This window comes from Gopherus flavomarginatus, chromosome 12, assembly GCF_025201925.1.
Source record: "Gopherus flavomarginatus isolate rGopFla2 chromosome 12, rGopFla2.mat.asm, whole genome shotgun sequence".
Classification (NCBI taxonomy): Eukaryota; Metazoa; Chordata; order Testudines; family Testudinidae; genus Gopherus; species Gopherus flavomarginatus.
The window spans coordinates 7,577,905-7,604,025 of record NC_066628.1 but is presented as its reverse complement, the minus strand read 5'-3'; the positions used below and the strand labels follow the sequence as shown (position 1 = coordinate 7,604,025).

General features: G+C 49.6%; 2 protein-coding genes across 6 annotated transcripts in view; one reads left to right on the top strand and one right to left on the bottom strand.

Moving 5' to 3' along the window:
* LOC127033271 (zinc finger protein 850-like) overlaps positions 1-8,668 on the top strand; it is a 103,821-nt gene extending 95,153 nt beyond the window's left edge. For 2 of the 5 annotated variants that reach the window (XM_050921161.1, XM_050921163.1), the window contains exons 2-5: positions 1,040-1,127; positions 1,673-1,799; positions 2,334-2,447; positions 2,771-8,668. In XM_050921161.1, the coding sequence (XP_050777118.1) occupies positions 1,104-1,127; positions 1,673-1,799; positions 2,334-2,447; positions 2,771-5,271 (2,766 nt within the window). In that variant the 5' untranslated portion in view covers positions 1,040-1,103 and the 3' untranslated portion in view covers positions 5,272-8,668. The remainder of the gene's footprint in view (positions 1-1,039; positions 1,128-1,672; positions 1,800-2,333; positions 2,448-2,770) is intronic. The other 3 variants (XM_050921165.1, XM_050921166.1, XM_050921164.1) reach the window with 2 other exon arrangements.
* Positions 8,669-14,401: 5,733 nt separating this feature from the next.
* On the bottom strand, positions 14,402-24,601 carry LOC127033302 (zinc finger protein RFP-like). The gene is made up of 7 exons (XM_050921283.1): positions 24,141-24,601; positions 22,275-22,370; positions 21,496-21,726; positions 21,178-21,200; positions 20,351-20,466; positions 18,440-18,499; positions 14,402-17,829 (listed from the first exon to the last, which is right to left on the bottom strand). The coding sequence occupies exons 1-7, from the start codon at positions 24,555-24,557 to the stop codon at positions 17,318-17,320; spliced, it is 1,455 nt and encodes a 484-aa protein (XP_050777240.1). The 5' UTR covers positions 24,558-24,601; the 3' UTR covers positions 14,402-17,317.
* Between the last annotated feature and the right edge of the window lie 1,520 nt (positions 24,602-26,121).

The window sequence follows — 26,121 nt, the reverse complement described above, 5'->3', positions numbered from 1 at the left end:
ACTGCTTGCCAGGATACAGAATTCTGGCCATTCTCTATGCCCAGGGAGCCACTCTGCAGTCACACCTGCCCTCTAGAGGTCTCTGCAGTGATCACACACCTATATCCCACCAGCTTGATACTTGAGTAACACATGGGGAAACTAAGGCACACACTAAGTATTCAGAGCAAAAATTCAGAATGTTCCTGCTTCATCCCACCCCTCTGAGACCAGTCCAGGGGCACTTTCTCCAGTGGCTGGAACCCCTCTAACCATACCAGCCACTGAGCCTCCAGGTTATGGAGAGACCTGGGGAAAGGGATGGAGCTGGGCAGGGAAATGACTCTGCACAAAGGGGCCCTTTCAGGGACCAGCTGGGGAGTTTAGCCTACAAGGGGAGGGGCTCTCTATGTCAGTGAGTCCCAGAGCTGCTGCCGTCAGTGACACAGCTGGGTTCAAACCCCGTTACCAGTGTCAGTAGCTGAGCTGCCAGATGAGAGCAAAGGCCCAGGGCAATGGGGCAGTCGCCCATTCTCCCAGGGCGAGGGAAGAAGTTAAAAAGGGAGAGCGGAGAGACTGGAAGGGTAGCAGGAGCAGGAAGTGGGGAGGGAGGTTCCCAGCTCCCAGCCCTATCTGGATCCATTCCCTGCACCCCCAGGGCAGTCAGCTCTCCTGGGAAGAAGGGGAGGAACTGAGGGAGGAAAAGCCAGTTGCTGACTGCTGAGCACTGCCCGACTGAGGGAGACGGGGGAGAGCTAGAGGGGTTACAATACACAGTGAGGTAGTGCCCTAAAGTGACTCCTTTGATTCTGCTCTTTTTCCAGCGTTTGGCTCAGAGATGCTGTTCTGGGGAAATTTAGAAGGGCCTTGGTGGGGTTAATTCTAATAAGGGAGAGAGCCAGGCCGGGGCGGGGAATGAACTAACTGGGTTTTTTCCCAGCATAGCAGAGTCCTAAAATCAGAGGGTCTGTCTGTAGGGAGAGAGCCTGGGGGGAATTGGGGCGTGACGTGGACTCCAGTCCCTTATGAAACCTGCCCAATCTCTCTGCTCCTCTGACAGACTGAGGAATCGCATCCACGTTTCGCTCCAGATCGTCCCGTCTTCCAGGAGACAGGGCAGGGAAATGGCCATGATGGAGCCAGCTCAGGTAGGGGATTTTCAGGGAGATTTTGGTGGTGGGGGAGGGGTATTGTAGAGGGGTTAATCACCCAGGGTGGGATGGGGTCTGATAAACCTGCTGGAACATGATCACCCTGGGTCTGATTTTCTGAAGAATCTCGTTGGTGGTGGGGGGAGGGGAAACATTCCCCCATTTCTGAACCAGGAAACACCCCCCTCGGGTAGGGCTAGGAAAATTGACCAGACTCCCAGTGCTGGACCCTGACCCCACTGGCCAGAGGCTGCTGTGAATTACGCAGGGAAGCTGTTGGGATTCCTGTCCCCGTCCCTGGCTCAGAGCTTGGCTTCCCGCATCAGACTGTGGCTGGCAGGTGTGTGGGAAATGAGAAGATCCTGCCCTGCTCTGTGTGCTGGGGGGACAAGGAGCTCCCACCTTCTCCCACCCTCTGAAGCCTCCTGGCTGCTCTGAGCAGGGTGCAGGGAGGATTCTGCTTCTCTGGCCCTTCTCCCCCATGGCTAGTGGGATAGTGGCTGGGGCAACAGATGTTGAGTGGGGGACTCTTGGTGTTTCAGATGCCAGTGACCTTCGAGGAGGTGGCTGTGTATTTCACCCAGGGGCAGGGGGCTCTGCTGGACCCCGCTCAGAGAGCCCTCTACAGGGATGTCATGCAGGAGAACTACGAGACGGTGACCTCGCTGGGTAAGGGATTCCTGGCCCCTTGGTTATTGGAAGCTGGGGGGGTAGGGGTGGGATCTGCATATCTGACACTGGTCAGGTTCTTCCCTCATCACTCTCCAGTGAGACCAGAGTGTCAAAACCTAAGACACGTATTAAATCATCCCCACCCAACCCCGCTAGCTTTCAAGGTGGAAAAGCCATGTATTGTCCTATCTGTGTTGTTTCTCGGTCGCACACAGAATCCCTCTTCTCCCTCCTCCTTGGGAACTGTTCCAGCCATGCGAAGGGCTCTGGGCTCCGCAGGGTTAGAAATAGGCAGGGGTTTAACACTGGAGCTGGGTGTGTGTCACAATTCCCCTCACCTCCCCAGATGTCTGCCTCCCCCGAGGGGGCTCAGTGCCCATGTGCCGTCCTCTTAGATGCCACATTCCCCAGCAGAGCACAGGGACAGGTTCCACTCACAGAATGTCCTTTCTGACAGACGCTCTCTCTTTCTGAGAAATGCTCTCAGTCCTCCGCACACCCTGATCTAGTCTGATTTCACTCCCTGCACAGGATTCCCCATTCCCAAACCTGACCTGATCACCCGGCTGGAACAAGGGAAAGAGCCGTGGGTTCCCGATCTCCAGGTCTATGAGAAAAGCGAACTCCCGAGAAGCCCCCACACAGGTGAGAACTGACACGCAAACCATCTGGTGAATGAAGGAAAAAGTTGAGAATCCCAAAAATGAGGTATCAGTAAGTGCCCTCAGTTCCTTCCTCATTTCACCCAGGCCAGGGCTGCAGGCATCAGATATCACTTCACATGTGTCTTGTTAACTGCAGGAGTTTCCTTCCCTACTTTCCTTCTCTGTAAAAGTTTGGGTGGGAAGTGGAGGCAGAATCCAATTGCTCCGTCTGTGCAGCTTTAGTATGTTGGATTTCCCCTCGGTGCTCTTCCTCTTAATTTCTCCCCAGCACAATGACTCCTGTCTGGATTGTCTCTCTCCCAGCAGGTAACGAGACAGTGAGCGAGAATGAGGATGGGAATCAACAGCAGGAAGTTTCTGGGCACGGGGAACCACAGGAGACCTTTGTGGGAAGAGCTGAAGGGAATTTCTCCCAGTGCTTGGAACAGGAAGAAGCCTGGAGAAATTGGCAGAGGTCAGAGAGGCTGCTGGGAAACCACTCAAGGGAGCAAATGGATGAATCTGTTATATATGGAGAAAGACACAGGAATCCCACAGCCTGGCAGACAACCCCGAGGGACAAAAGCTATGACTACCTCGGTTCTGTTACACTTCAGGCAATAAATACTGGAGAGAAAACACTTCAGTGGTTGGACTGTGGGGAAAACTTGAGTAAGTGTTCAGATCTTGCTAACCATGGGAGAAGCCACCCGCGAGAGAGACCCTGTCAGTGCCCTGAGGGCAAGAATTGTTTGAATTGGAAGTCAGCACCGAATACACATCAGAAAACCCACACCGGAGACAGACCACATCAGTGCTTAGACTGTGGGAAAAGTTTCAGATGGAGATCAGCCTTTGTTAATCATCAGAGAATCCACACCGGAGAGAGACCCCATAAGTGCTTGGATTGTGGGAAAAGTTTCATACAGAGGTCAAACCTTGTTACACATCAGGCAATCCACACCAGGGAGAGACCCCATAAGTGCTTAGACTGTGGGAAAAGTTTCACATGGAGATCAGCCCTTGTTAAACATCTGGCAATCCACACTGGAGAGAGACCCCATAAGTGCTTAGACTGTGGGAAAAGTTTCACATGCAGATCAGCCCTTGTTAGACATCTGGCAATCCACACTGGAGAGAGACCCCATAAGTGCTTGGACTGTGGGAAAAGTTTCACATGCAGATCAGCCCTTGTTAGACATCTGGCAATCCACACCAGCGAGAGACCCCATAAGTGCTTGTACTGTGGGAAAAGTTTCATAGAGAAGTCAGCCCTGGATAAACATCAGGCAATCCACACCAGAGAGAGACCCCACAAGTGCTTGGACTGTGGGAAAAGTTTCATAGAGAAGTCAGCCCTTGTTAAACATCAGGCAATCCACACCAGAGAGAGACCCCACAAGTGCTTGGACTGTGGAAAAAGTTTCATAGAGAGGTCAGCCCTTGTTAAACATCTGGCAGTCCACACCAGAGAGAGACCCCACAAGTGCTTAGACTGTGGGAAAAGTTTCACATGCAGATCAGCCCTTGTAATACATCTGGCAATCCACACCGGAGAGAGACCCCATAGGTGCTTGGACTGTGGGAAAAGTTTCATACGGAGGTCAGCCCTTGTTAGACATGAAGCAGTCCACACTGGAGATAGACCTCATAAGTGCTTGAACTGTGGGAAAAGTTTCATAGAGAGGTCAGCCCTTGTTTCACATCAGAGAATCCACACAGGGGAGAGACCCCACAAGTGCTTAGACTGTGGGAAAAGTTTCATACAGAGGTCAGGCCTTGTTTCACATCAGAGAATCCACACAGGAGAGAGCCCCCACAAGTGCCTGGACTGCGGGCAAAGTTTCCTATATAGGTCAAACCTTGTTAATCATCAGGCAATTCATACAGGAGAGAGACCTCACAAGTGCTTAGACTGTGGGAAAAGTTTCCTATATAGGTCAAAACTTGTTAATCATCAGGCAATCCATACAGGAGAGAGACTCCATAAGTGTTTAGACTGTGGGAAAAGTTTCATACAGAAGTCAGTCCTCCTTTCACATCAGAGAATCCACACAGGGGAGAGCCCTCACAGGTGCCTAGACTGTGGGAAAAGTTTCCTATATAGGTCAAACCTTGTTAATCATCAGGCAATCCACACAGGAGAGAGACCCCACAAGTGCTTAGACTGTGGGAAAAGTTTCATACAGAGGTCAAACCTTCTAACACATCAGGCAATCCACACCGGAGAGAGACCCCACAAGTGCTTAGACTGTGGGAAAAGTTTTATACGGAGGTCAAGCCTCCTAATACATCAGGCACTCCACACTGGAGAGCGACCCCACAAATGCTTAGACTGTGGGAAAAGTTTCATACGAAGGTCAGACCTTCTTGTGCATCAGGCAGTCCACAGCAGAGAGAGACCCCATAAATGCTTAGACTGTGGGAAAAGTTTCATGCGGCGATCACACCTTCTTACGCATCAGGCAGTCCACACCGGAGGAGGACATAAGTGCTTAAACTGTGGGAAAAGTTTCACATATAGATCAGCCCTGGTTACACATAAGAGATTACACATGGGGGAGAGACCCCATAAGTGCTTAGACTGTGGAAAAAGTTTCATACAGAGGTCAAACCTTGTTAAACATCAGAGAATACACACTGGAGAGAGACCCTATAAGTGCTTACACTGTGAGAAAAGTTTCAGATGGAGGTCAGCTTTTGTTAATCATCGGAGAATCCACACAGGAGAGACACCCCACAAGTGCTTGGACTGTGGGAAAAGTTTCACATGGAGGTCAGCCCTTGTTAAACATCAAGTAGTCCATACAAGAGGGAAACCATAAGACTCTGGGAAAGGTTTCAGAAACATATCAGCCTTTCTAAACATCAGGCAATCCACACATGGGAGAGACCCCCGTAAGTGCATAGACTATGGAAAAATGTTTCAAATTGATGTCATCCCTTGTTTTACATCAGAGAATCAGAGGAGTGACCCCATAACTTTTTAGCCTGTGAAAGATGTTTTAAATGGAGGTCAAATCTTATTCCAAATTGGGCAATCCACACAGGAGAGAGACCCCATAAGTGTTTGGACCATCTGAAAAGTTTCACAGAAAGATCAAATCTTGTAACACTCAGAGGAGCCACACAGGAGAGAGACCCCACAAGAGCTCAAACTGGAAAAAGTTTCCTACATAGGTCAGACCTTGTTAAAAGTCAGCTAATCCACACAGGAGAGATCCCATAAGTGTTAGGCTGTGGGGAAGGTTTTAGATGGAGCTCAGGCCATGTTTTACATCAGAGAATCCACACAAGAGACCCCATAAGTGCATAGACTATGGAGAATGTTTCCTACCATGGTCAAGTGCTTGGACCATGGGAAAGGTTTCAGAAACACCTCAGCCCTACAGAACATCATCCAATCCACATAGGAGAGAGATCCCATAACTGTTTAGACTGAGGAAAAAGTTTTATATGGAGGTCAGAGCTTGCTGAAAACAGGCAGTCCACACAGGAAGGAGCCCACAGAAGTGCTTTGACTGTGGGAAAAGTGTCATACAGTGGTCAGCCCTTGTTAAACATCAGGCAGTCCACACAGGAGAGAGACCCCATAAGTGCTTGGACTGTGAGAAAAGTTTCATACAGAGCTCAGACCTTGTTAAACATCAGGCAATCCACACCAAAGATTAACCCCTTAAGTGCTTAGACTGTGGGAAACATAGCAGAAACTGATCAGTCCTTGTTTTACATCAGAGAATCCACAAGACTCCATGGGTGCTTGGACTGTGACAAAAGTTATACACAGAGATCACACCTCATTAAACACTGGAGAATTCACACATGATCTAAACTTCTGTGACGCATGGCCTAAAAGAGTTAAGAACCTTGCAGGCTAATTCACCAAGCTTCAACCTTTAGAGACATGTTAGAAAAGTGTGTAAATGGTATTTGGGGCCATTCCAAGAAATATAGACTAGAACGTTGAAATGTAACCTGGTGTTGTTAAAAAAATCGGAAGAAGATAGTAGTGCTGTTGATTAATTGCAGTTGAGTCGTGGGATTAACTCAAAAAAATTCATTGTGGTTAGAAAAATTCATCTTGATGAATCACATTGTTAAACAATAGAATACTAGTTGAAATTTGTGAAATGTTTTTGGATGTTTTTCTACGTTTTCATATCTATTGATTTCTCTCACAACAAAGAAGAGAAAGTATGCGGTGCTCGCTTTATATTATTTTTTATTACAAATATTTGTGCTGTAAATGTGCAAAACAGAAGTGGTATTTTTCAGTTCACCTCATACAGGTACTGTAGTGCAATCTCTTTACCAGGAAAGTGTACCTTAGAAACATTGATTATTTTAATCATATAAGTGCACTCAAAAATCAAGCAATTAAAAACTATATAGCCTAGAAGTCAATTCAGTGCTACTTCTTTTTCTGTCACTCGCTATGACAAACATGCATCTGACAAAGTGGGTATTCATCCACGAAAGATTATGCTTCAATACTCTGTTAGTCGTAAAGGTGGCACAGGACTCTCTCTTGCTTGTGAGAAACAAGTTTGTTTACATTTATGAGAAATAATGCTGCTTTGCTTCTAATTTATGATGTCACCTGAAAGTGTGAGAAGGTGTTCTCGTCTCATGTTTGTAGCTGGCAATGCAAGGTATTTATGTGCAAGATATGCAAAACATGCCTATGTCCCTTCATGCTTCGGCCACCATTCCAGTGGGCATGCTTCCATGCTGACAATGCTCATTTTTTTAAAAAATGCATTAATTAAATTTGTGACTGAACTCCTTGAAGGAGAATTGTGTGTCCCCTGTTCTGTTTTACAAACCTTCTGTTGGTGGCGTCTGACTCAGTTGATGAAAATGAGCATGTGTCGGTCTGGTCTGCTTTGGATCGTTATTGATTAGAACCCATCATTAGCATGAATGCATGTCCTCTGGAATGGTGGTTGAAGCAGGAAGGGACCTATGACTATTTAGAGCATCTGACACATAAATATCTTGCGATGCCGGCTGCAATAATGCAACAAGAATGCCTGTTCTCACTTTCAGGTGACATTGTGAACAAGAAGTGGTTTGAGCATTGGCCTGCTAAACCCAGGGTTATGAGTTCAATCCTTGAGGGGGCCATTTAGAGAACTAGGGTAAAAATCTGTCTGAGGATTGGTCCTGCTTTGAGCAGGAGGTTGGACTAGATGACCTCCTGAGGTTCCTTCCAACCCTAATCTACGCTTCTAAGAAGCGGGCAGCATTATCTCCTGCACTTAATCTGTAACAAGATATAGGTCAACAGAGACTACTACAATTATGATCTTCAAGGGCTGTCAAATGATTTAAAAAAATTAACCATGATTAGTTGTGCTGTTAAACAATAATAGAATACCATTTATTTAAATATTTTGGATATTTTATACATTTTCAAATAGACTGATTTCAGTTGCAACACAGAATACACTCCATGCATCTGATGAAGTGAGTTCTAGACCGTGAAAGCTTATGCCCAAATAAAATGTGCTAGTCTCTAAGGTGCCACAAGGACCCCTTGTTGTTTTTACAGAATACAAAGTGTAGAGAGCACTTTATTTTTTTAATTACAAATACTTGCACTGTAAAAAACAAAAAGAAACAGTATTTTTCAATTCACCAACTGCAATTACATTACTGCAGTCTCTTTATGATGAAAGTTGAACTTACAAATGTAGAATTATGTGCAAAAAAAAATTGCATTCAAAAATAAAACAGTATAAAACTTTAGAGCCTACAACTCCACTCAGTCCTACTTCTTGTTCAGCCAATCATTCAGAAAAAGAAGTTGGATAGTTTTCTGTCTGGTAAGAGCTCACTTAGCAATAGACACAGCTGGGAAACCCTTATGTCTTTATAGATGTAGTTGTGAAATCCTCACTTTTGTTTTGTCATTCTGGTTCCCACTTTGCTATGGTTATCTGCATGGTCTCTGGCTGGTTCTGTGATTGTTTCTGTCTGCTGAATAATTTATTTTGGTGGGTGTAAACTAATTAAGGTGGTGGGATATAATTGGCTAGCTAATCATGTTACAATCAGAATTGGTTAAGTAAATTTTAGCAGACTGGTTAAGGTAGAGCTAAGAATATTTTATATAAATTAGGGGCATATAAGAAGTAAGCTGGGATTCGAAAATAAGGAAAAGAAACTTGGATTTAAGCTTGCTGGAAGATCTCCCTAATAAACATTGACTTGTTTGTACCTTTGGACTTGGGTATTGCTTTTCTCTGTTCATGCGAGAAGGACCAGGGAAGCGAGAGGGTGAAGGAATAAGCCCCCTAAGATCTTGGTGCCGTGACTCAGATACATCGCATTGGATAGGTGAGTGGCAACCTGTAAGTCCCCCTCCTCAACAGTCTGCGCAGCTGCTTGGAGGAGGTTGAACAAATGGATAAGGAAGAATCAGGGCCCATAGCAGGTGCAGGGGTCTACCTGGGATGAGTTTGAGAAGGAGATGGGGGAGGTTTTGGGAGACCCCAAGGGAAAGGAGTGTAGGAAAAAGGGAATGGTATTACAAGGTTTGTGTGCTGGGATGGCATGCTGGGTAAAAAGGGAAGCTGATCTCCTCCAACACATTAAGGATTTGGAGGGGATTGTGGAACAGCAACAGATTTTAACAAAAATCCATGTTAGCGGTACAGGTAGCGGATTTGAAGGCGCGGGATGCTGCACGGACAGAGGAGTCTTGTGAGGCAATCTGGCAAGAGAGGGATGAACTGCGGGGGAGAGTAGGAGACTTAGAGGAGAAATTGTATCAATGTAAACAGAGGGACAATGGACTTGGGAACTCCAAACCATCCGCCCCACTAATGGAGCTGAAGGAGACACTTCCACCAACCTACCCTGAAGAAACACAGTACCCACTACTGCCAGTGGACGTTGTAAGCCGGTGATCCACAGTTACAGCCCCTGCGAGAGAGGCTACCCGGGAGGAACTTCTGGAGGTACGAATAATGGCCCCACTTGGGGGGGAGGGGGAGGATGATGCCCCACAAGTAGTAGAACAGGCAGAAATCTGCCCGTTGTCCCTGAAGGACAGGGAGGCAATACTGGGCCGTTTGGGAAAGGTACCCTGGGAGGATTGGGATCAGTTTGTGCTGTGGCTAGTGGAGATGGGCAGGGAGATGGAGGGACTAACTTGTGAGGACCAGGTGATCATATGGCGTAGTCTTTTGTGACGGGGCACCTTAGGAATTGATGTGGCAGGAGTGGCACACCCATTTCTAATCCCTGGACAGGTGGCAAAACAGTTGTTTGGGGTACACTCTCGTACTGCGGTGATGAATAAAATGAAGTGAATCCCTGGGGAAACAGGGTGAGATGCACTTAATCTCATACAGGCCTGGGCATGGTGCTGGGTGCATACCCTGGTCGGTCCATGGGTGATACCCCAGACAGGGGCACCAGGACCTGGTGGGGGTGTGGAGCATGGTAACAGTATGGAATTGCTGGAGAAATGGTTGGAGCTGAATGATCCACAGTTTGGGGCATTTTAAGGTTGCAGCATCCTGAACTTCCTCCCAATCAGCTCCCCCAGTTTCTGGAATAGGCAGATATGTGGAGGCAGATGCATCAGGGGGAGCGCCGGTCCATGTTATTACTGCGGAGGGATCAGTACAAGGTGGAAGCAATGGGTCAGCCCGGAGGGGAGGAGATAGAGGGCGAGGTTGTGGCTGTGGGGGGAGTAGACTAGTCAGGGACAAATGGGCAGCTATAGAGGAACAGATCTAGAGACTGCAGGCTAGACTGACTACCCAGGACCTTACCAGATCAGAGGGAACATGGCCCAGGAGGCTAGGGGACTGGGACTGCCTGAAATGCCAGACTCACAGTTTTGCTTGGAGACAGGAATGTGTTCGGTGCCAGGACCCCCAGTCCCCCTGTGAACCAGTGGGAGGGGCAGAGGTGGGTGCTGCGACTTAGGAGTGCCCTGAGAGGCATCCTGTCCATGTTCTCAGTTTAGGATGGGACGCATCTGCTTGCCCCACGTGAAGATCCGTACACAGGCGCTCAGCCGACTCCCCTCCACCCGCAGAGCCGATTGCAGAGTTGGACACTGAGGTGTTGCTGATATTCAGAGCAGAGTTCGAGCCACTGTGTCTGTAGCATCCCTCCCAGCTGTCAGCCTGCTCCAGCAGCAGGGCTCTTAGCCACGCAGCAGAGACGGACACACCTGGGGAGAGCAGAGGAGATGTGCAAGGGGCAGAGGAAGAGCGAGGAGCAGGTGGGGAGGAGAACGGCTCTTCTCGCCAAAAGAGGAAGCGGGGGGCCAGGAGGGAAAGAGGACAGGGGAGCAGTGGTCAAGGGACATGGGATGTGGAAGAGAAGCAGATAGGGGAAGTGGGGGCAAGGGGAAAGCTGGAGCCCAGTGTGCAGCATCCACTTGGCAGAAACTGGGGCTCCCCTGTTAAGCAGGCCCATGGAATCCTCACCCTGACAAGCCCCACCTCCCCTGCATCTGTACCACCCCGATGAGCCCCCCAGTCACCCTCCCCACTAAGCCCCAACCACCTGCACCTGGACCCCCTCCAAATGAACCCCACCTCCCCTGCATGTAGCCCCCCCCCCCCCCGCTGAGCCCCAAACACCTTTACCTGGATCCCCTGCAGAGTCCCGTTGCCCCTGCACCTGGAACTGCCCAATGAGCTTCTGTGCATCCAGATCCCCACTGAGCCACCCGCACCCAGATTGCCCCACAGAGAACTCTTACCCCCACCTGGATCCCCCCACACTAAGTTCCTCTGCACTTGGATCCTGCTGCCGGGCTGAGCCTGCTCACCCACACCTGGTGCGTCTGGCAAGGGGGGCAGGGCCCCAGGGTGTTTCTGGGGCAGAACTGGCCCTTGCACTGAGTCAGGGTAGGGTGCAGCGTCACTGCCGAGTCCCTGTCCCAGGGTGGGGTGGGAGGAGGCTGCAGGGTGATCTCCCAACTCCTTGCAACCTGTGGCCTGTGCTCCCCATTGCCATGTTGGAGCCTCGACATTGATTTATTGACAAATAAAATGTGCAGAATTTTTAATTGCTTGGCACAGAAACCTCTCAGGACTATGGGTGCTATGCAGCTGTGAGGGTGGGACTGTGAGGAAGGAGGTGGGCAGTGGGGAGGTCCATGGGTGGGGGCGCTGGACGAGCGGGCTGGTGTGCAGGGTGCGGTGCAGTTGTGGTTTGAGGCCAGTGGAGGAGGTCTCTGGGCGAGGGGGCACTGGGCATAAGGGTGGGGCTCTGGGCAGGTGGGCAGTGTGGTGGGGGCCCGCCCGCAAGGGGAAGGGGCAGGCTGGCAGCACAGCGCTGGGCTGGTTTGTAAACAGCGCCCTCCGCTGGGCTGCGCAGAGAAGGGCTGTCTCACCGTGCTGTGCCTCATTGCACTTAACCCGCCCTTCCCTCTGGAGACTGACCATCCCGCTCCCTGCACCTTGCCCCGAGGGGGCCCACGAGTATGTTTGGCACTGGGCCCACGAAAAGTTAATCCGGCCCTGCAGAGTGGGGCTAAGAGTTTTCCTTTCACCTTTCCGACTGTGTCCTGATTTCTTTTATTACTTGCTGTTTAGTAAATTGCATTTGTTCTGAACTATAGACAATGGTCAGGGAAGAGGTCAGGGAAACATCCAGAGCAGAGAAAGTGCCCCAGAGTGGGGACGCTCTAGCCCATGTCCTCAGTGGTCACAACCAGGTTGGGGGACGAGCCCCTCAGGAAGCCTGGGCCCAGCCTTGTCGGGGTTATAAGGACTTTGCCACACAGGTGATTGGAAGGGGAACCCTCAAGATGATGCAGGCTCTGGGTGAAGGAAGAGGGAGTGAGGACTCAAATCCTTCTGCTTTTTGATTCCATCCAGGGGGTGTTTAAGTCAGGGAAGTTCCCCTCAACAGTGGGACCATTTCACCACTTACCTCTGTGCATGTTTACTGGTTGCCCCTAAAGTTCATTAAGTATTTTAGGAAAACGTGTCAGAGCAGCCGCCAGCGAGAGTTCCTGGCCGCACTCTGAAGCCACCAAAAATTTTGTTCATGAGAACCCCTGGGCTAGATGCTCATGATGGGCCCTTCTGACCTTAGAGCCTGTGAGTGGAACAGAAACCGGACACAGAGATGCTGTCTTCAGCTGGAAGCTGCGTCGCTGCGGACAGCTAAACATAGAAGCTGCTGCCGAATTGCCGCCGCCGCAGAAATGTGTGTGCTGCCTAACGGCACACGGACTGCCCCCGCCGTCTGCAGCGGCAATTCGGCACGCTGCTTGGGGACGCAAAAACACACAGACTGCCACCCCTTGCAGATTGCCGCCCCAAGCACCTGCTTGGAATGCTGGTGCCTGGAGCTGGCCCTGCTCATACCATTCCAGCTGCCTTTGAACGTGATGTATCAGCCTGAAAGAAGATGACCGTCCAGCGCCGTGTGGCCTGCAGAGCTGCCACGGTCCTGGGGTTCATGGAATGTTCCTCATCCAGGCACCTTCTGTTGCATGTCAAAGGCAGGTGCCGTTCCACGGACACCTGTGAAAGGAAAAACCCTTTTCCCCTATCAAGTGCCCTGCAGCCCAATGCACTGAAAGCCACGAGTGTGAGAGCTGGAGTCTCATTTCTACAGGTTCCTGTTTGTCTTGTTCAGAACATCCTAATCCTTGTTACTGATAAAACCCCACATCCCCAGCCTTCAAAAACAGTTCAGATTTAGACAGGTGCTCTCTGTGCTTTACTGTTAAGGTAGCAGGGAGATGTGATGATTTGGGCAATCTGCCTTTACACCGTATGAATGCTGGTTGCTGTTGTGTGTGGTTGTTAATATATTTTTGAATGTGTCTGTAACTTCCACTGTTTCTTGCAGGACCTTCATCTGATACTCGCCAGACAGAGGACAATAGGCAGTGCTTCACCTAAATGGCTGTGCTTTGACCACACACTTGCTATGTTACCTAGCAAGTGCATCCTAAGGGAAACCTGTTTTCCACCTGCCCTCTGCAGGGAGTGGGGACTGGTGTTGGAGGATTGGAAGGTTACCAAGCAGAAGACAAACACCAAGGTGTGATGCTGGAGGGGGGCTTAAGTACCTAAGATTGTCTTACAGAAATTAGTTTGGTGCTGTTGTGTTCACAGCAGACAGATAGAGAAGTTATTTCTTAGAATTCAGAACACACAAGAAATCAGAGAGAGAAAACCAGGCTGCTCCCTAAACCACAGCCACACAACTCCCCCCTCCCCCCTTGCTCTAAGCTGGCTGTCTGGAAAACACTGTCAGTGTCTGCTTGGAGGAGTGCTACAGAGCTCCTATTGTGAGCAGGACCAAAGAGCCTCTCCCCACCTGTGCTCTTCAAGCAAGAGCTTGCAATTCCAAGGGTTTCAGCACAGCACAGGTGCCTGCCCACACCTCACAAAGTGACCAGAAGAGAAGCAGCTGGTGCTCAACTTGTAACCCAGTGGTTAATGCCCACAGCTGTGATATAGCATTTCTAGGTTCAGTTCCCCCATCTTCTGCTTTTTCCAGGTGCATGCTTTAGGCAATAGAACAATTCTCATTCTCGTGCCCTCTGGTTCGATGACTTTTCAATTATTTATCCTCAATGGAACAGCTTCAACAGGAGAGAGTGAGGGAGCCCCACCTGAGACTAGCCCATACCCTGTGGCAAGGCCATGCTCTTGAGAGATGTGGGAGGCCCATGTCCAAATCTTTGCTCCCCCCTCAGGCAGAGGGGGGTTTGAATACAGGTCTCTGACATCCTGGGTGACTGCTTTAATCACTGGGCTGAAAACTATAATATAGGCATCTTCCCCACCAGGTCCTCCTTGATTTTAATGGCACTTCTTCCAGGAGAGGTGCTCAGCGCATGCATATCAGATCTGTCCTCACAGGGATTAGAGGCAGGGAAGTTGAGCATCCCTTCCCCTGGTTTCAGAGTAGCAGCCGTGTTAGTCTGTATCTGCAAAAAAAACAGGAGTACCTGTGGCACTTTAGAGACTAACACATTTATTTGAGCATAAGCTTTTGTGGGCTACAGCCCATTTCATCGGATGCATGTAGTGGAAAATACAGTAGGTATATATACACACAGAGATCATGAAACAATGGGTGTTACCATACACACTATAAGGAGAGTGATCAGTTAAGGTGAGCTTTTATCAGCAGGAGAGGAAAATAACTGTTTGTAGTGGTAATGAAAATGGACCATTTCCAGCAATTGACAAGGAGATATGAGGAACTGTAGGAGGTTTGTGGATCATGCTGGAGCTTCCATGAGAGCCAGGCATCCAGATAAGGCAGAAGGACAACCTAAAACTGGAATTCAGAGGCGCAAATCTGGGGTTTAGGCACTCACCTATCTGTGTAGATCTGGACCATATTTTCAACTGATAACGTGAACAGAAATTCACAAGCAAAACTTTGTTAACATAAAGTAAAACTGCGTCTTTGATGTGTCTCCCCACCCTCCTTGTTAAACTTTTGTCCCTAACAGCACCCCGAGCCCAGTGCCACCCAAGTCCGGCATCCCAGGCAGTCACCTGGATCACCTGCCCCTAAATTTGAACCCGTGAGAAACTCCTCTGCCAGGAAATAGTCGGTAACAATAATGCAACAAAGCAGGAGCTAGAAGCCCCGCGTTTAAATATCACCTCTCCTTTTTGTTCTTTATATTTCAATGCACTTCACAACCCTTATCACTAACGAAAAACCCCCTTTCCCACACCAGAGAAGTATCAGACACCCCCTCCCCACCCCGGGTACAAGATAATCGGGATGCTGCACAATGGCACTTCAGGTAGAATTGGGAAGATAACTCAGGACTCCACTATGGAAAGCCAAGGCACTAGCTACTCATTTCTATGGCCTTTTGGGATGAATGCATGAAATAGATACGATCTGGTTATCTGTCACTACCCACCACTGCACAATGGAGCCAAGAGGAGAACCCTGGAGCTCTGATCACTAATATTCTAATCTGTCTAATAAGTATTTGTGGACCTGCTGACACAGTGTGTGTCAAGTCCCACTCTGGTGTTTGGCTTCAGAAATAATGGCATTTCCTCCTGGGGTTCAAGTGGTAGGGACGTGCTGGGGATCGGCGAGACCATACTACAAAGCCTGCTGCTGTGGGAGTGAGGATTGAGTGGTTCCATTTGTTAGATATTTCTGTGGGTCTTTTTAATAGTTTATATAATTCACATGATATTAAAATCATTATAATCTGTTGGCCATAAAATCCAGGTGTTCCAGACTGCGAACATCTGTCACACGCAGTTTGTTTGCTGCTGTATCACACAGGCAGGTTTGGGAGCTGAGAAGCAAAGTGATCCACCTAGCTCACTCCTGCACAGAGCTGAACAATTCCTGGCATACCCAGGGCCGGAATAGGGGTGGGCTACTGGGTGACTTCATAGGGGCGCTGGTGGTCTAGGGGGTGCTGTGCGGCAGTGCAGAGGTGCAAGCTGCTGGTGTAGAGTCAGAAACTGCTCCCCGCTAGCAGGGGAGCACTGGGGGTGGGTGGGGAGCAGTTTTCTCCCTCTTCCTCTCAGCAGAGGAACATGGGGGCGGGAGGGCATTGATGCACAGATACTGCTCCCGCCCCCAATGTTCCTCCATGCCCCTGCAGTGGGTGTGGGTGTGCTTGGGGGGGAGCGAGGAGCCATACCAAGTGCTCCATGCATCTAGGTCACTTCTTCCCACCCCAGCCCCTCTGCTGTGCTGTGAGGTGAGCCCCAGGAGCTGTTGCTCTCTGTCCTCCTCTTATGCAGCCCAGGTGGGGGAAAGTGACCTAGATGCAGGGAGCCCTAACATCGCTCCTTGCTCCCCCGCCCAGGCCCTTAGGGGTGTGTGGAGATGCACTGTTTGAGTGGGGGGCGAGCAACAATGCCAGCTGCTCCAGGCATCCAGATCAGGGTCCCCACGTGGGTGCCAGAGGAGGGGGTGCAGGGGTTGGAGCACTAGGAGTCCACGGGGGCCAAGGGCCCCAAAATACAAGTTCACTCAGGGTGCCATTTTCCCTAAGGCTGGTCCTGGACATACAAGTTGCTATAAAGCACAAGGCCCAGTGTGTGGCTGGATAGTAACATACTACTGAAATGGCCAGGCTGGCATCATAGTGACCTACACAGCTATCCTCACGGGTGCTGGGTTCCCACAACCAATTAAAGGGAAGAAATCCCACGGCTGCCTTCAAAATTCAAATATCACAGGTGGGGAATTTAAATTCTTCTCCCTCCCACCCCTGGGGCTTAAAGGGGGGGGGGAGCTTCCAGGTGCCATAGAGATGAGGTATCCGGCATTGGGTAGACAGGTCCTCCAGGGGCATAGAGATGAGCCAGAAGGCTGGGTAGATGGGAATCAATCAGGTTATGGGTGCTAGGAGGACTGAGGCTAGAGAAGCCCATTTTTTCATTCCCATGGGGCTGTTCCCCCTCATGCCTCAGTGACACTGGCTGACCCAGGATCCTCGGAGTCCCCTTGGATCGCAGAGGACGGTAGCAAACAGTCTGCACAGTCCCTGGGGCAATGAGATCGGCTTCTCTGCCACGGTCATGGAATGTTCTCTATGGTTTGACAGTCCAGAGACTGCCCAGAGTTGAGACCTGACGCAACCTCCAGGGTCACAGAGATGGCACGACAGAAAGTCCGCAGGAGGAGGTTATGGAGAGGTCTAAGGCTAGAGAGGCTGATCTCAGGGCCCCCAGGGGAGGGGTGGAAGCCAGAAAGAGGCAGGGACGCGGGAAAGGGATGGAATGGGAGTGGGCAGAGCAGGGGCAGGAAGAAGTGGGGTGGAGGTTTGGGGGAAGGGGTGGAGTGGGGGCAGGGCTGGGGTTGAGGGGGTGTTGTCCCAGGCCCCACACATCCCTAGAGATGGTCGTGTGCCTCCGCCGCTCCCGTGTCTCAGGGACACAGTCTGAGCCGGGACCCAACCCCCAGCACCCAGAACCAGGGTCGGATTCTCTCCCCAGGGACAGAGCCCGGCGGGAAAGTGAAGATCGGGGCCCCATCACCAGCATCGATAAATGTCACCTGCCCCTGGTCACAGTCCAGACAAACCCGGATCCTGCTGGGGACCCAACTCAGGGGCAGATGTGTCGCAGGGGAGGTAAGAGCCCAGAACTGATCCAATACATACCCCACAGCCCAGATCCCCTCTCCGGGGCGGATCTCTCCCCTCCTCCTCACAGACTCTTTGGCCACCCCCACAACCCAACCTCCCCTATCTCCCACCTCCATCTCCCAGCAATGTCTCCCCGAGGTGAATCCCTCCCAGCCCAGCACGGAGGGCTCAGTATCAAATCTCTCAGGGTTGTCAGGCAGCTCCTGCTGTATTTCTTCCCACTTTACACTTCTCAAATCCTCAGACAAGACAAGATTGAGATGAGCCGTGTCTGGATCCAGAGTCACATTCGCTGAGGAGAAAGAGAATCAGAGCATTAGGGGCAGAGCTCAGCCCTGGGGGAGGCTGGGACCATTTCTCATGCTGCCCAGAAGCCCCGTTCTGGCTAGGACAGGACTGGATCCCAGAAAGCTGCCTCAGTGCTGAGCACCTGAGACTGAGCAGAGATGTCACTGCAGCTCCTCAGTCTGTTTCTCATTTGCCTGAAAAAGCTTCAGCTCTCAGCTTCCCCTGCTGGAGCTGCTCCATTCCAGCGGCAGAGACACTGGGGTAAAGGAGTGGGATGTGTCAGCCCTAAGGGCACAGTGCTTTCTACTCATTCCTCTCAATTTAGTATTAAAAGTTCTGTGAATGTCCATGAGAACTCCATGGTCAGAGTTAAGGGTGTTTGGATGCTGCTCAGTGAGTGTTTCTGTTCATCAGCGTAGGCAGGAACTCAGCACTAAGGTCGGTGTCAGGATCTTTTGTGTGACTTCCACTTGGGATCTCCTCTGTATTTCATGGTTTCATTGTGGTACTGGGTGTGTCATGGCTGGTGTTGGTTTGGTTGGTAACTTTAGGTACAATGTGTTTTCATGGGAATTTTCTCATCATTTAAAGACAATTTCCATCTGCAACCTCACCTTGTGTGTGCGCTCCTAGGAATCCCGCTTTTGTTGTCTCTAGTGCAGACGGCAGAGTGTCTGGAGGGCGAAAAGGAGAAGAGAGACAAGATTTCCTGCTTTCATGTTTATAATGATATCTCCACTCTTAACTGACCTAACTTGGTTTGAATTTTGACAGAGAAACAGAGAGGAACAGGGACACACTCAGATCTTTAGTATAAATATAAATGAATCTGCAACCTTCTTCCTCTCTCATTCAAGCATCTCACAGCAATGAAATCAACAGCCATTAGGTCTCACAATCGCCCTCGGAGATACAATCTGTAAGAGAGATTTCCTTTCCCCTTATCATCCCCTCCCACCCTCCGGATCCCAGCTGATTTGTCTCATTCACCTATTACCTTTTGTCAGATCGTAGACCCAGATTCTGCAAAGACTTCAGCATACTTTGGTCCCTTTGACATTAATGGGATGTTAAGAGTTTGCAAGGTCAGGGCTCGCAGTTGTAGGTCTCTTGGGTTTATTCACTCAGCATCTCTACAGAGCTCAGCACAGTGGGTCCCTCGCCCTCCATAGAATAATAAAATCATTTTATAAGTGTCGAGACTGGAGCTGGGAGAGTGTTGGCTCAATGGGCTAGATTCACCCTCATTGGCAGAGAGATAGAGGGGGGCTGTCATAACCTAGTCCCAGATTTGGACCTTAGCGTCCAAAATATGGGGGTTAGCATGAAAACCTCCAAGCTTAGTTACCAGTTTGGACCTGGTAAAGCTGCCACCACCCAAAAAATTAGAGTGTTTTGGGGCACTCTGGTCCCCCCAAACCTTCCCTGGGGACCCCAAGACCCAAATCCCTTGAGTCTCACAACAAAGGGAAATAAACCTTTTCCCCTCCCCCCTCCAGGTGTTCCTGGAGAGAGACACAGAAGCAAGCTCCGTGAATCTAAACAGAGGGATTCCACCCTCCCCGTTTCCAGCCTTGGAAAACAGAAGTACCGAGAGCTAATCTCTCTTTCCCCCTCACCCAGAGGGAATGCAAAGTCAGGCTAGTAAATCTAACACACACAGATTTCCCCGTGACTTCTTCCTCCCACCAATTCCCTGGTGAGCACAGACTCAATTCCCTGGAGTTCCCCACTAAAGAAAAACTCCAACAGGTCTTAAAAAGAAAGCTTTATGTAAAAAGAAAGAAAAATACATAAAAATGGTCTCTCTGTATTAAGATGACAAATACAGGGTCAATTGCTTAAAAGGAATATGAATAAACAGCCTTATTCAAAAAGAATACAATTCAAACACTCCAGCAACTACATACATGTAAATACAAAAAAACAAACCTATCTTTGTACTCACAAATTGGAAACAGAAGATTAGAAAGCAGGAAATAGAAAAATCCTTCCCATAGCCGAGAGGGACGGGCAAAAGAACCAAGAACAAAGGACTCACACACAAACTTCCCTCCACCCAGATCTGAAAAAGTCTGGTTTCCTGATTGGTTCTCTGGTCAGGTGTTTCAGGTACTTCTTTCCAGGTGTAAGAGAAATTAACCCTTAGCTATCTGTTTATGACAGGGGCAGTTTGTGATTCCCCCAGTCAATGGCTGCAGGGTCCTGTGCAGACCTTGCCACAGGCTAAGGAAGTCCTGAGATGCAGCCAGAGTAGCACCCTTGTGTCTGTGACGCCCACGGGCTTTGCAAGTTGGGAGAGAAAATCAGGGACTCAAAATTAGGCCATTTTGCTAAGTTTGGGCCTCAGTGTTGTGACCTTTGTTAACTCATGAATGAATGTGAGATGTCCTGGCACCTGTTACACCAGCTCAAATACTTTCCACCTGTCATTCAATAGATACGACCCAAGTGGCCAGAGCCTATCCCCTCCCATGGTCTCAGAGATGCATCCTGCTTTCCCCTCCTAGATCTCTTCTCAATACCTTTGAATTTCCTCAGAATCTCCATTAGGGCAACAGTTTTCTGGGAGAAATGGTTGAGTCTCACTTTCAGTTCAGGAGAAATGTCCACTGGCTGCTGGAACTTCCCCTTCTTACACCTGGAGAGAAAACGTCACATTTGTGTATTTCATTTAGGGCCACCTTATAATTTGTCGTTAGTGAAAGCTTCTGCTCTAATGGGCCTGGAGTGAGAACAGTGCAGCACAGGCTGTGGTTGTGAAATCTTGCCCCAAAGGTCTCATTAACATTCTTCAACTCTAGCCTGGAGAGATCAGCTCTGGGGATGATAAAAGGGGTATTTAGTCTCTATGTCCAATTCACTCCTTGGCCTCCATGCTCTAGGGACAGGAGGTTCCCAGGTGAAGTGCTGTAGAAATCTGTCCTCTAGACCGAGACACCAATTCCCCCATCCCCAGCTCATTCCACACAGGGCTCCAAACAGCCCTCAGGTGGGAAAGAGTCTTGACCACTGCTGGCCTGGGCTGAATGGTGACCAGGGCCCCAGCAGTGACAGGCCCATATTCCATCCCCACAATCCTGAGGCAGCCAGTCCCCCAAGGAGGTAACAGCTCTGGGAAATACTTGAGGTCAGTCCTTCCCACTGAATGGAGAATTCCAGAATTTCTCTACAAGGGTGAGAACCTCAGGATGAAGTTGATCAGAGAGATTCATATCCAACATATGACCTTCCTCACATATTTTGCTGTAGAGCCCTGGGGAGATGCGGTGCTAACATCACCACCGCCACCATCACCAGGCTCTTTCCCAGCATTGTCAAGTGTGAGGGCGAGCGAGAGAGAGCCACGTACCTCCTCAGGGTGCATCTCACATCCTAGAGGAGGGAGAGAGAAAAGAATCTCAGTCCCACATGACACAGGCAGTGGATCCTAGGGAAGGGATTTTGAAAATACAGGGAAAAGAGGCCATGGATTCCCTGAGCTAATCGGGCTTTCCCTTCTCTCATCTCTCTGTGTCTGTAACTCTGCAATGACCAATAATCATTCACATGGCAGCAATGCACACGCCGAGTTACAGTGAGATCTCTGTCTGCTGGACCCCTGTGCTTATGATTCAGGAGCCCTCCCTTCCATGTGTGGGGATATGCCATGTTTCTAATTCAGTCTCACTTGCAGGAATTCACTCGCTGGCTTCTGATACTTCCCCTCCAGCTCACTGATCAGCTCACTGAGACGGGAAATCTCCTCTGAGAGTATGGTGTTATTTTCATTCCATATCTTCACTATCTCCTTGTCCAGCTTTTCCAGCTGGACCAGCAGGAGTCGCTCCTGTTCCTCCAGGAACTGCCTCAGTTGCTGAAATTCAGAAACAATTTTCTGCCTCTCCTCTTGTATCTGTTTCTGTAAAGCAACAGGGAAAGGGCTGGTCAGGGACAGGGAAGCAGCCTGGGGTCTTTTATGGCAGTGCTGAGTGTGCAGGAGGGAGAATTTCTTTGCAAACCTAAGATTTCTGACACTTGATTCTACCCTGTGGTTACTTGGGAGAGGATTCTCTCACACCTCTTTCATGTCTCCCCAGTGTTTCCAGAGAGATATGTTTCCATGTCTGACATGCTTAGGACACTGTGTTATCAGTGGCCTCTGAGAATGGAGATCCAGAGCAGCAGGAGGCAGGACTCAGTAATACAGTGGCAGAAGTTTCAGGGGGAAAAAGAATGAAATAATTCTGTGTCATTTCTTGCATTGTTGACACAGGGAAACCATAAGGGCTAGAAATTAACTCATTCACTGACACGAAAGCTTAGATTCTGCACATGAACCTAACACAGAAAATCTAGGATCATGGAGAAACATACTGATGCCCACATTCACCAAGCCCACAGAGGAATCTTCCTACAAACAGACCTCTCACCACAAGTCTCTGCAGGTCAGTAACAACAGGCACCTACCAGATACTCCCAGTTTTTCCCCTCTCCAGTCAGTTTAAATCCCAGCAGCTTTTCTCTCTCTTCCTGCAAAGTCTTCCAATGGGCCTGGATTTTTTCCTGTAGAAAGAGAAATGATTTGGGCAGTTTCATTCTGAGGGTTCAGAAGGGTGTGTAGGGGGACGTTTTCCCACCCAAACCCAAGGTGACTGTTGATCCTAATGGGTTTATGACATCAGGGCCACCAAGGGAATGAAACCGAACAATGGAAATAGGGAGAGTGTCATATTCCGACTTGTTTCCAATTCAGTCTTTTTATAAATTAGAGAGAGAGAGAGACCTCAATTATCCAAGTCTGACTGGTATTTATTCATTCACTAATTAGTAGCATAGCACATAACAGGAAACTAGAGTCATATGGTGGTGAATCAAGTAAGGTGGTTTTCAGGAGATTATCGAAGTGATACAAATCCCAGAAACCACCGGCGCTGCAAATTTGGGCAGGGATTCTCCAAGGAGCCCAACTCCCAACTGAATTTCAGCTCTGAAACTCTGGGGACTGCACTGGTTCAACAGACCTGGTCTGAGCATTAGGACAAACTCCCAACACTCAAATACAGACTGACCTGCCGCTCCTGTGTTTTAAGCCTCACTCAGTGGTGAGCTTGAGCTGGTTCGCACTGGTTCGCAGGAACTGGTTGTTAAATTTAGAAGCATTTTTAGAACCGGTTGTTCCAGGACAACCGGTTCTAAAAAGCGTTTAAATTTAACAAAGGCTCAGGCAGCTCTCCATTTGGCCTCCGGCCCCAGCGCACCTCGTCCTCTCCCCTGAACACTCTGGCCTCCTTCTCCTCCCCCTCCCCTGCTTCCCACGAATCAAATGTTCACAGGAAGCCTGAAACAAGAAGCAGGCAGGTAAGAGGGCCACGGGGGGCGGGACGGCGCGCGTGGCCCAGTCCAGCTCCCCCTGAGCAGCTCCCCCTGGCCCCAGCCGAGTGCCCCAGCTCGGGCTGGTCCCAGCTGAGCGGGTCCGACCCGGCCCAGCTCAGGACCTGCGGCTCCGGTCCCAGTGCCGGCCGAGCGGCTCTGGTCCGGCCCAGGAAGTCGGGCTCCGCGGCGCTGGTCTCGGTGCCGGCCGAGTGGACCCGGTCCCAGCCCCAGGCAGTGTGGTAAGGGGGCAGGGAGCAGGGAGCAGGGAGGGGGTGTTCAGTGGGTTGTGGGGGGGTGGATAGGGGTCAGGGCGGTCAGAGGGCAGAGAACAGGGGGATTGAATGGGGGCAAGGGTCCTGGGGGGCAGTCAGGAAGGAGCAGGGGTTGGGTGAGGTGGTGGGGGCAGTTAGAGACAGAGACAAGGGGTGGTTGGATGGGGCAAGGGTTCCAGGGGGCCATCAAGAATGAGAGGAGGGGTTGGATGGGGCGGCAAGGGGCAGTCAGGGGACAGGGAAGGGCGGGGATGGGTTGGGGTCCCAGGGGGGGTGTCAAGGAACATGGGGGGTTGGATGGGGATGACCCCCCGAGGGGCACAACCCCCTCGTGAGGTGAGGAGGAGGGAACTTGTTAATATTTTGGCAGCTCATCACTGGCCTCACTGATCACTAAACAGCTTCTGGTCTGTAAAAAGTTCCCTTGTTTCACCAGTGGAAGGCAGGTTTGACAAGGATTCAGCTTCTCAGGTAAAGGTTTCCCATGTCAGGTATCTTAAAATACTTTATCTTTTTGTCTTTCTTGCCACTCTGCCAGATCATTTATTTTTAATAGCAGCTCCCATACAGTGAAGGCTTTGCAGAGCGACACGATACAAATACAGTTGTGACAGGCAACTTGCAGTGAAATTAACCTGTAATTAAAATCTAAAGTTATTGCCCATTAAACTTGACAGCAGTTTCCTACCTTATACTCCTGGGCAGCCTTCTCTACAGGAACCACTCTGTGAGCGCAGTGAGCCGGGGATCTGTCGCACACCACACAGATGGGGGTTTGATCCTCTTCGCAGAACAGTTTCAGAACCTCCTGGTGTTCCCCAGACACCCTCTCTCCTCCTGCTCCCTCTGCTGCCCGGAAACTCAGCCGTTTGGCTATTTCTACAATATTTGCCAGCTGCCTGTTCGGCCTGAGGTTGCTCTGCTGCACAGTTTCTCTGCACTGAGGGCAGGAGGCGGCTGTAGCCGATCGCTCCCAGCACTGGGTGATGCAGGCTCGGCAGAAATTGTGCCCACACTCTATGATCACTGGGTCCTTAAAAAACTCCAGACAGACGGGACAAGCAACTTCATCCTGGAGATGTTCCACAGGGTCCTCTGTGGCCATGACTCTTTCTGGGCTGTGCAACAGGGTTAGTTTCACTTTCCTGAGCTCAGGAATATGCCCCGCCTGCAGCAGCAGCAACTGGGTGTTTCCCTTCCTGGAACTGACTCAGGCTGGTTGCTGGGGTGCACACAGACAACTGGTAACATTCCAGCCGGGGAGGCTTAGGCGAGAAATGCACCACTAGGGCCCCTTTGCTCCTGGGCTTCACATCAGCATCCCTCTGTCATAAAGAGCTTGCATGAGCTGGGGCTGTGTGTCTGGAGTGATATTTGGGCTTGAAAGAATTATTTTTATATATATTTGATCATATTAATGTTTATTTTAAAATATTTTTTCAATATTTATTAAGTTACATTTTCACAGTTGCACAAAAATCTGGGCTTCAGCATTTCCCCCCAATTTTTATCAATTTAACTCTTCACAGTTGTGGCAAATTACGGGGGGATATGACAATAGGAGGTCAGACCACAATGATTTAATGGCAGCAGACACCGAGATTCAAAAAGTTAAAGCTTTATAACTGTTAAAACACAAGACTGTCAACATCCCCTGTCAAAAGATGCAGAGTCACTCTCCTTCAATCAAACTCGAATAAATTCTCAAGCAGCCTTGTTCTTAATTTCCATATCTGTAATTTCTGTTTATCATCAATTGAAATATTTGGTCATTGGTCTGTGTGTAGACAGCTCTATCAGTGTTTAACAACATTTATAAATAAAAGCGAATCCTTCCAGCCCAGTGATATTAAACTCACGGGCTAAAAGCCTGATTAAGCCGAAATCAATGTTTTCAAGACCCGATTTTCATTTACATTAAGGCTGCTCTGGCTCAGTGTTAAGGGGCTGCCGCGTCACCAACTTTCACGATTTTATCACGAGTCTTGTGATATTTGTTGTATCCGTTGAAGCCCCAGCTCCTGGAATCATGGGATGAGGTGAGGCTCTCAGCTTCCATTTTCTAAACTAAGGATATTTCTAGCGCTCTTCATTTTGAGAAAAACTTTAAGATGTCACCCCAGTGCAGCCTAAAGCTCTGAAAAACCAAAAATGCAAATAAAAAGACCTCTTAACATTTACTATTTATTAAGTCTCATGATTTCGAGGGGCCTGACTTGTGATTTTTAAATGCCTGGGGTTGGCAGTGCGGCGCCATTGAGAATTCAGGCCCTAGCTCTCTATCAGTTACCCAGGGCAAGTCCCCTAAAGGAACGTCATTATTGATCTAACACAGCACCGGCTGTACAAAGGGGAACAGATGGCGAGGGAAAGCAATAGTACTGCACCCGAAGCTGGGCTGTGGGCCCCAAGCAGAAGATAAGCACAGTTCCCCCAATGGGGGATGAACTAAAAATGGAGAATGTTCATTTTTATATTTAGATCATTAGGCCCAGATCCTCCAAGCTTTGTAGGCTCCTAACTTCCATTGACAGCAGTCTTTGAGGATCTCAGGCTTAGAGTCTTACCTGAAGATAACAGGCCTGGAAATATAAACTGATCAATGGCCATGCAGTTCTGATAGCACCAAGTGTTCAACATTCCTGAGATTGGCAGAAGGAATCATGAGA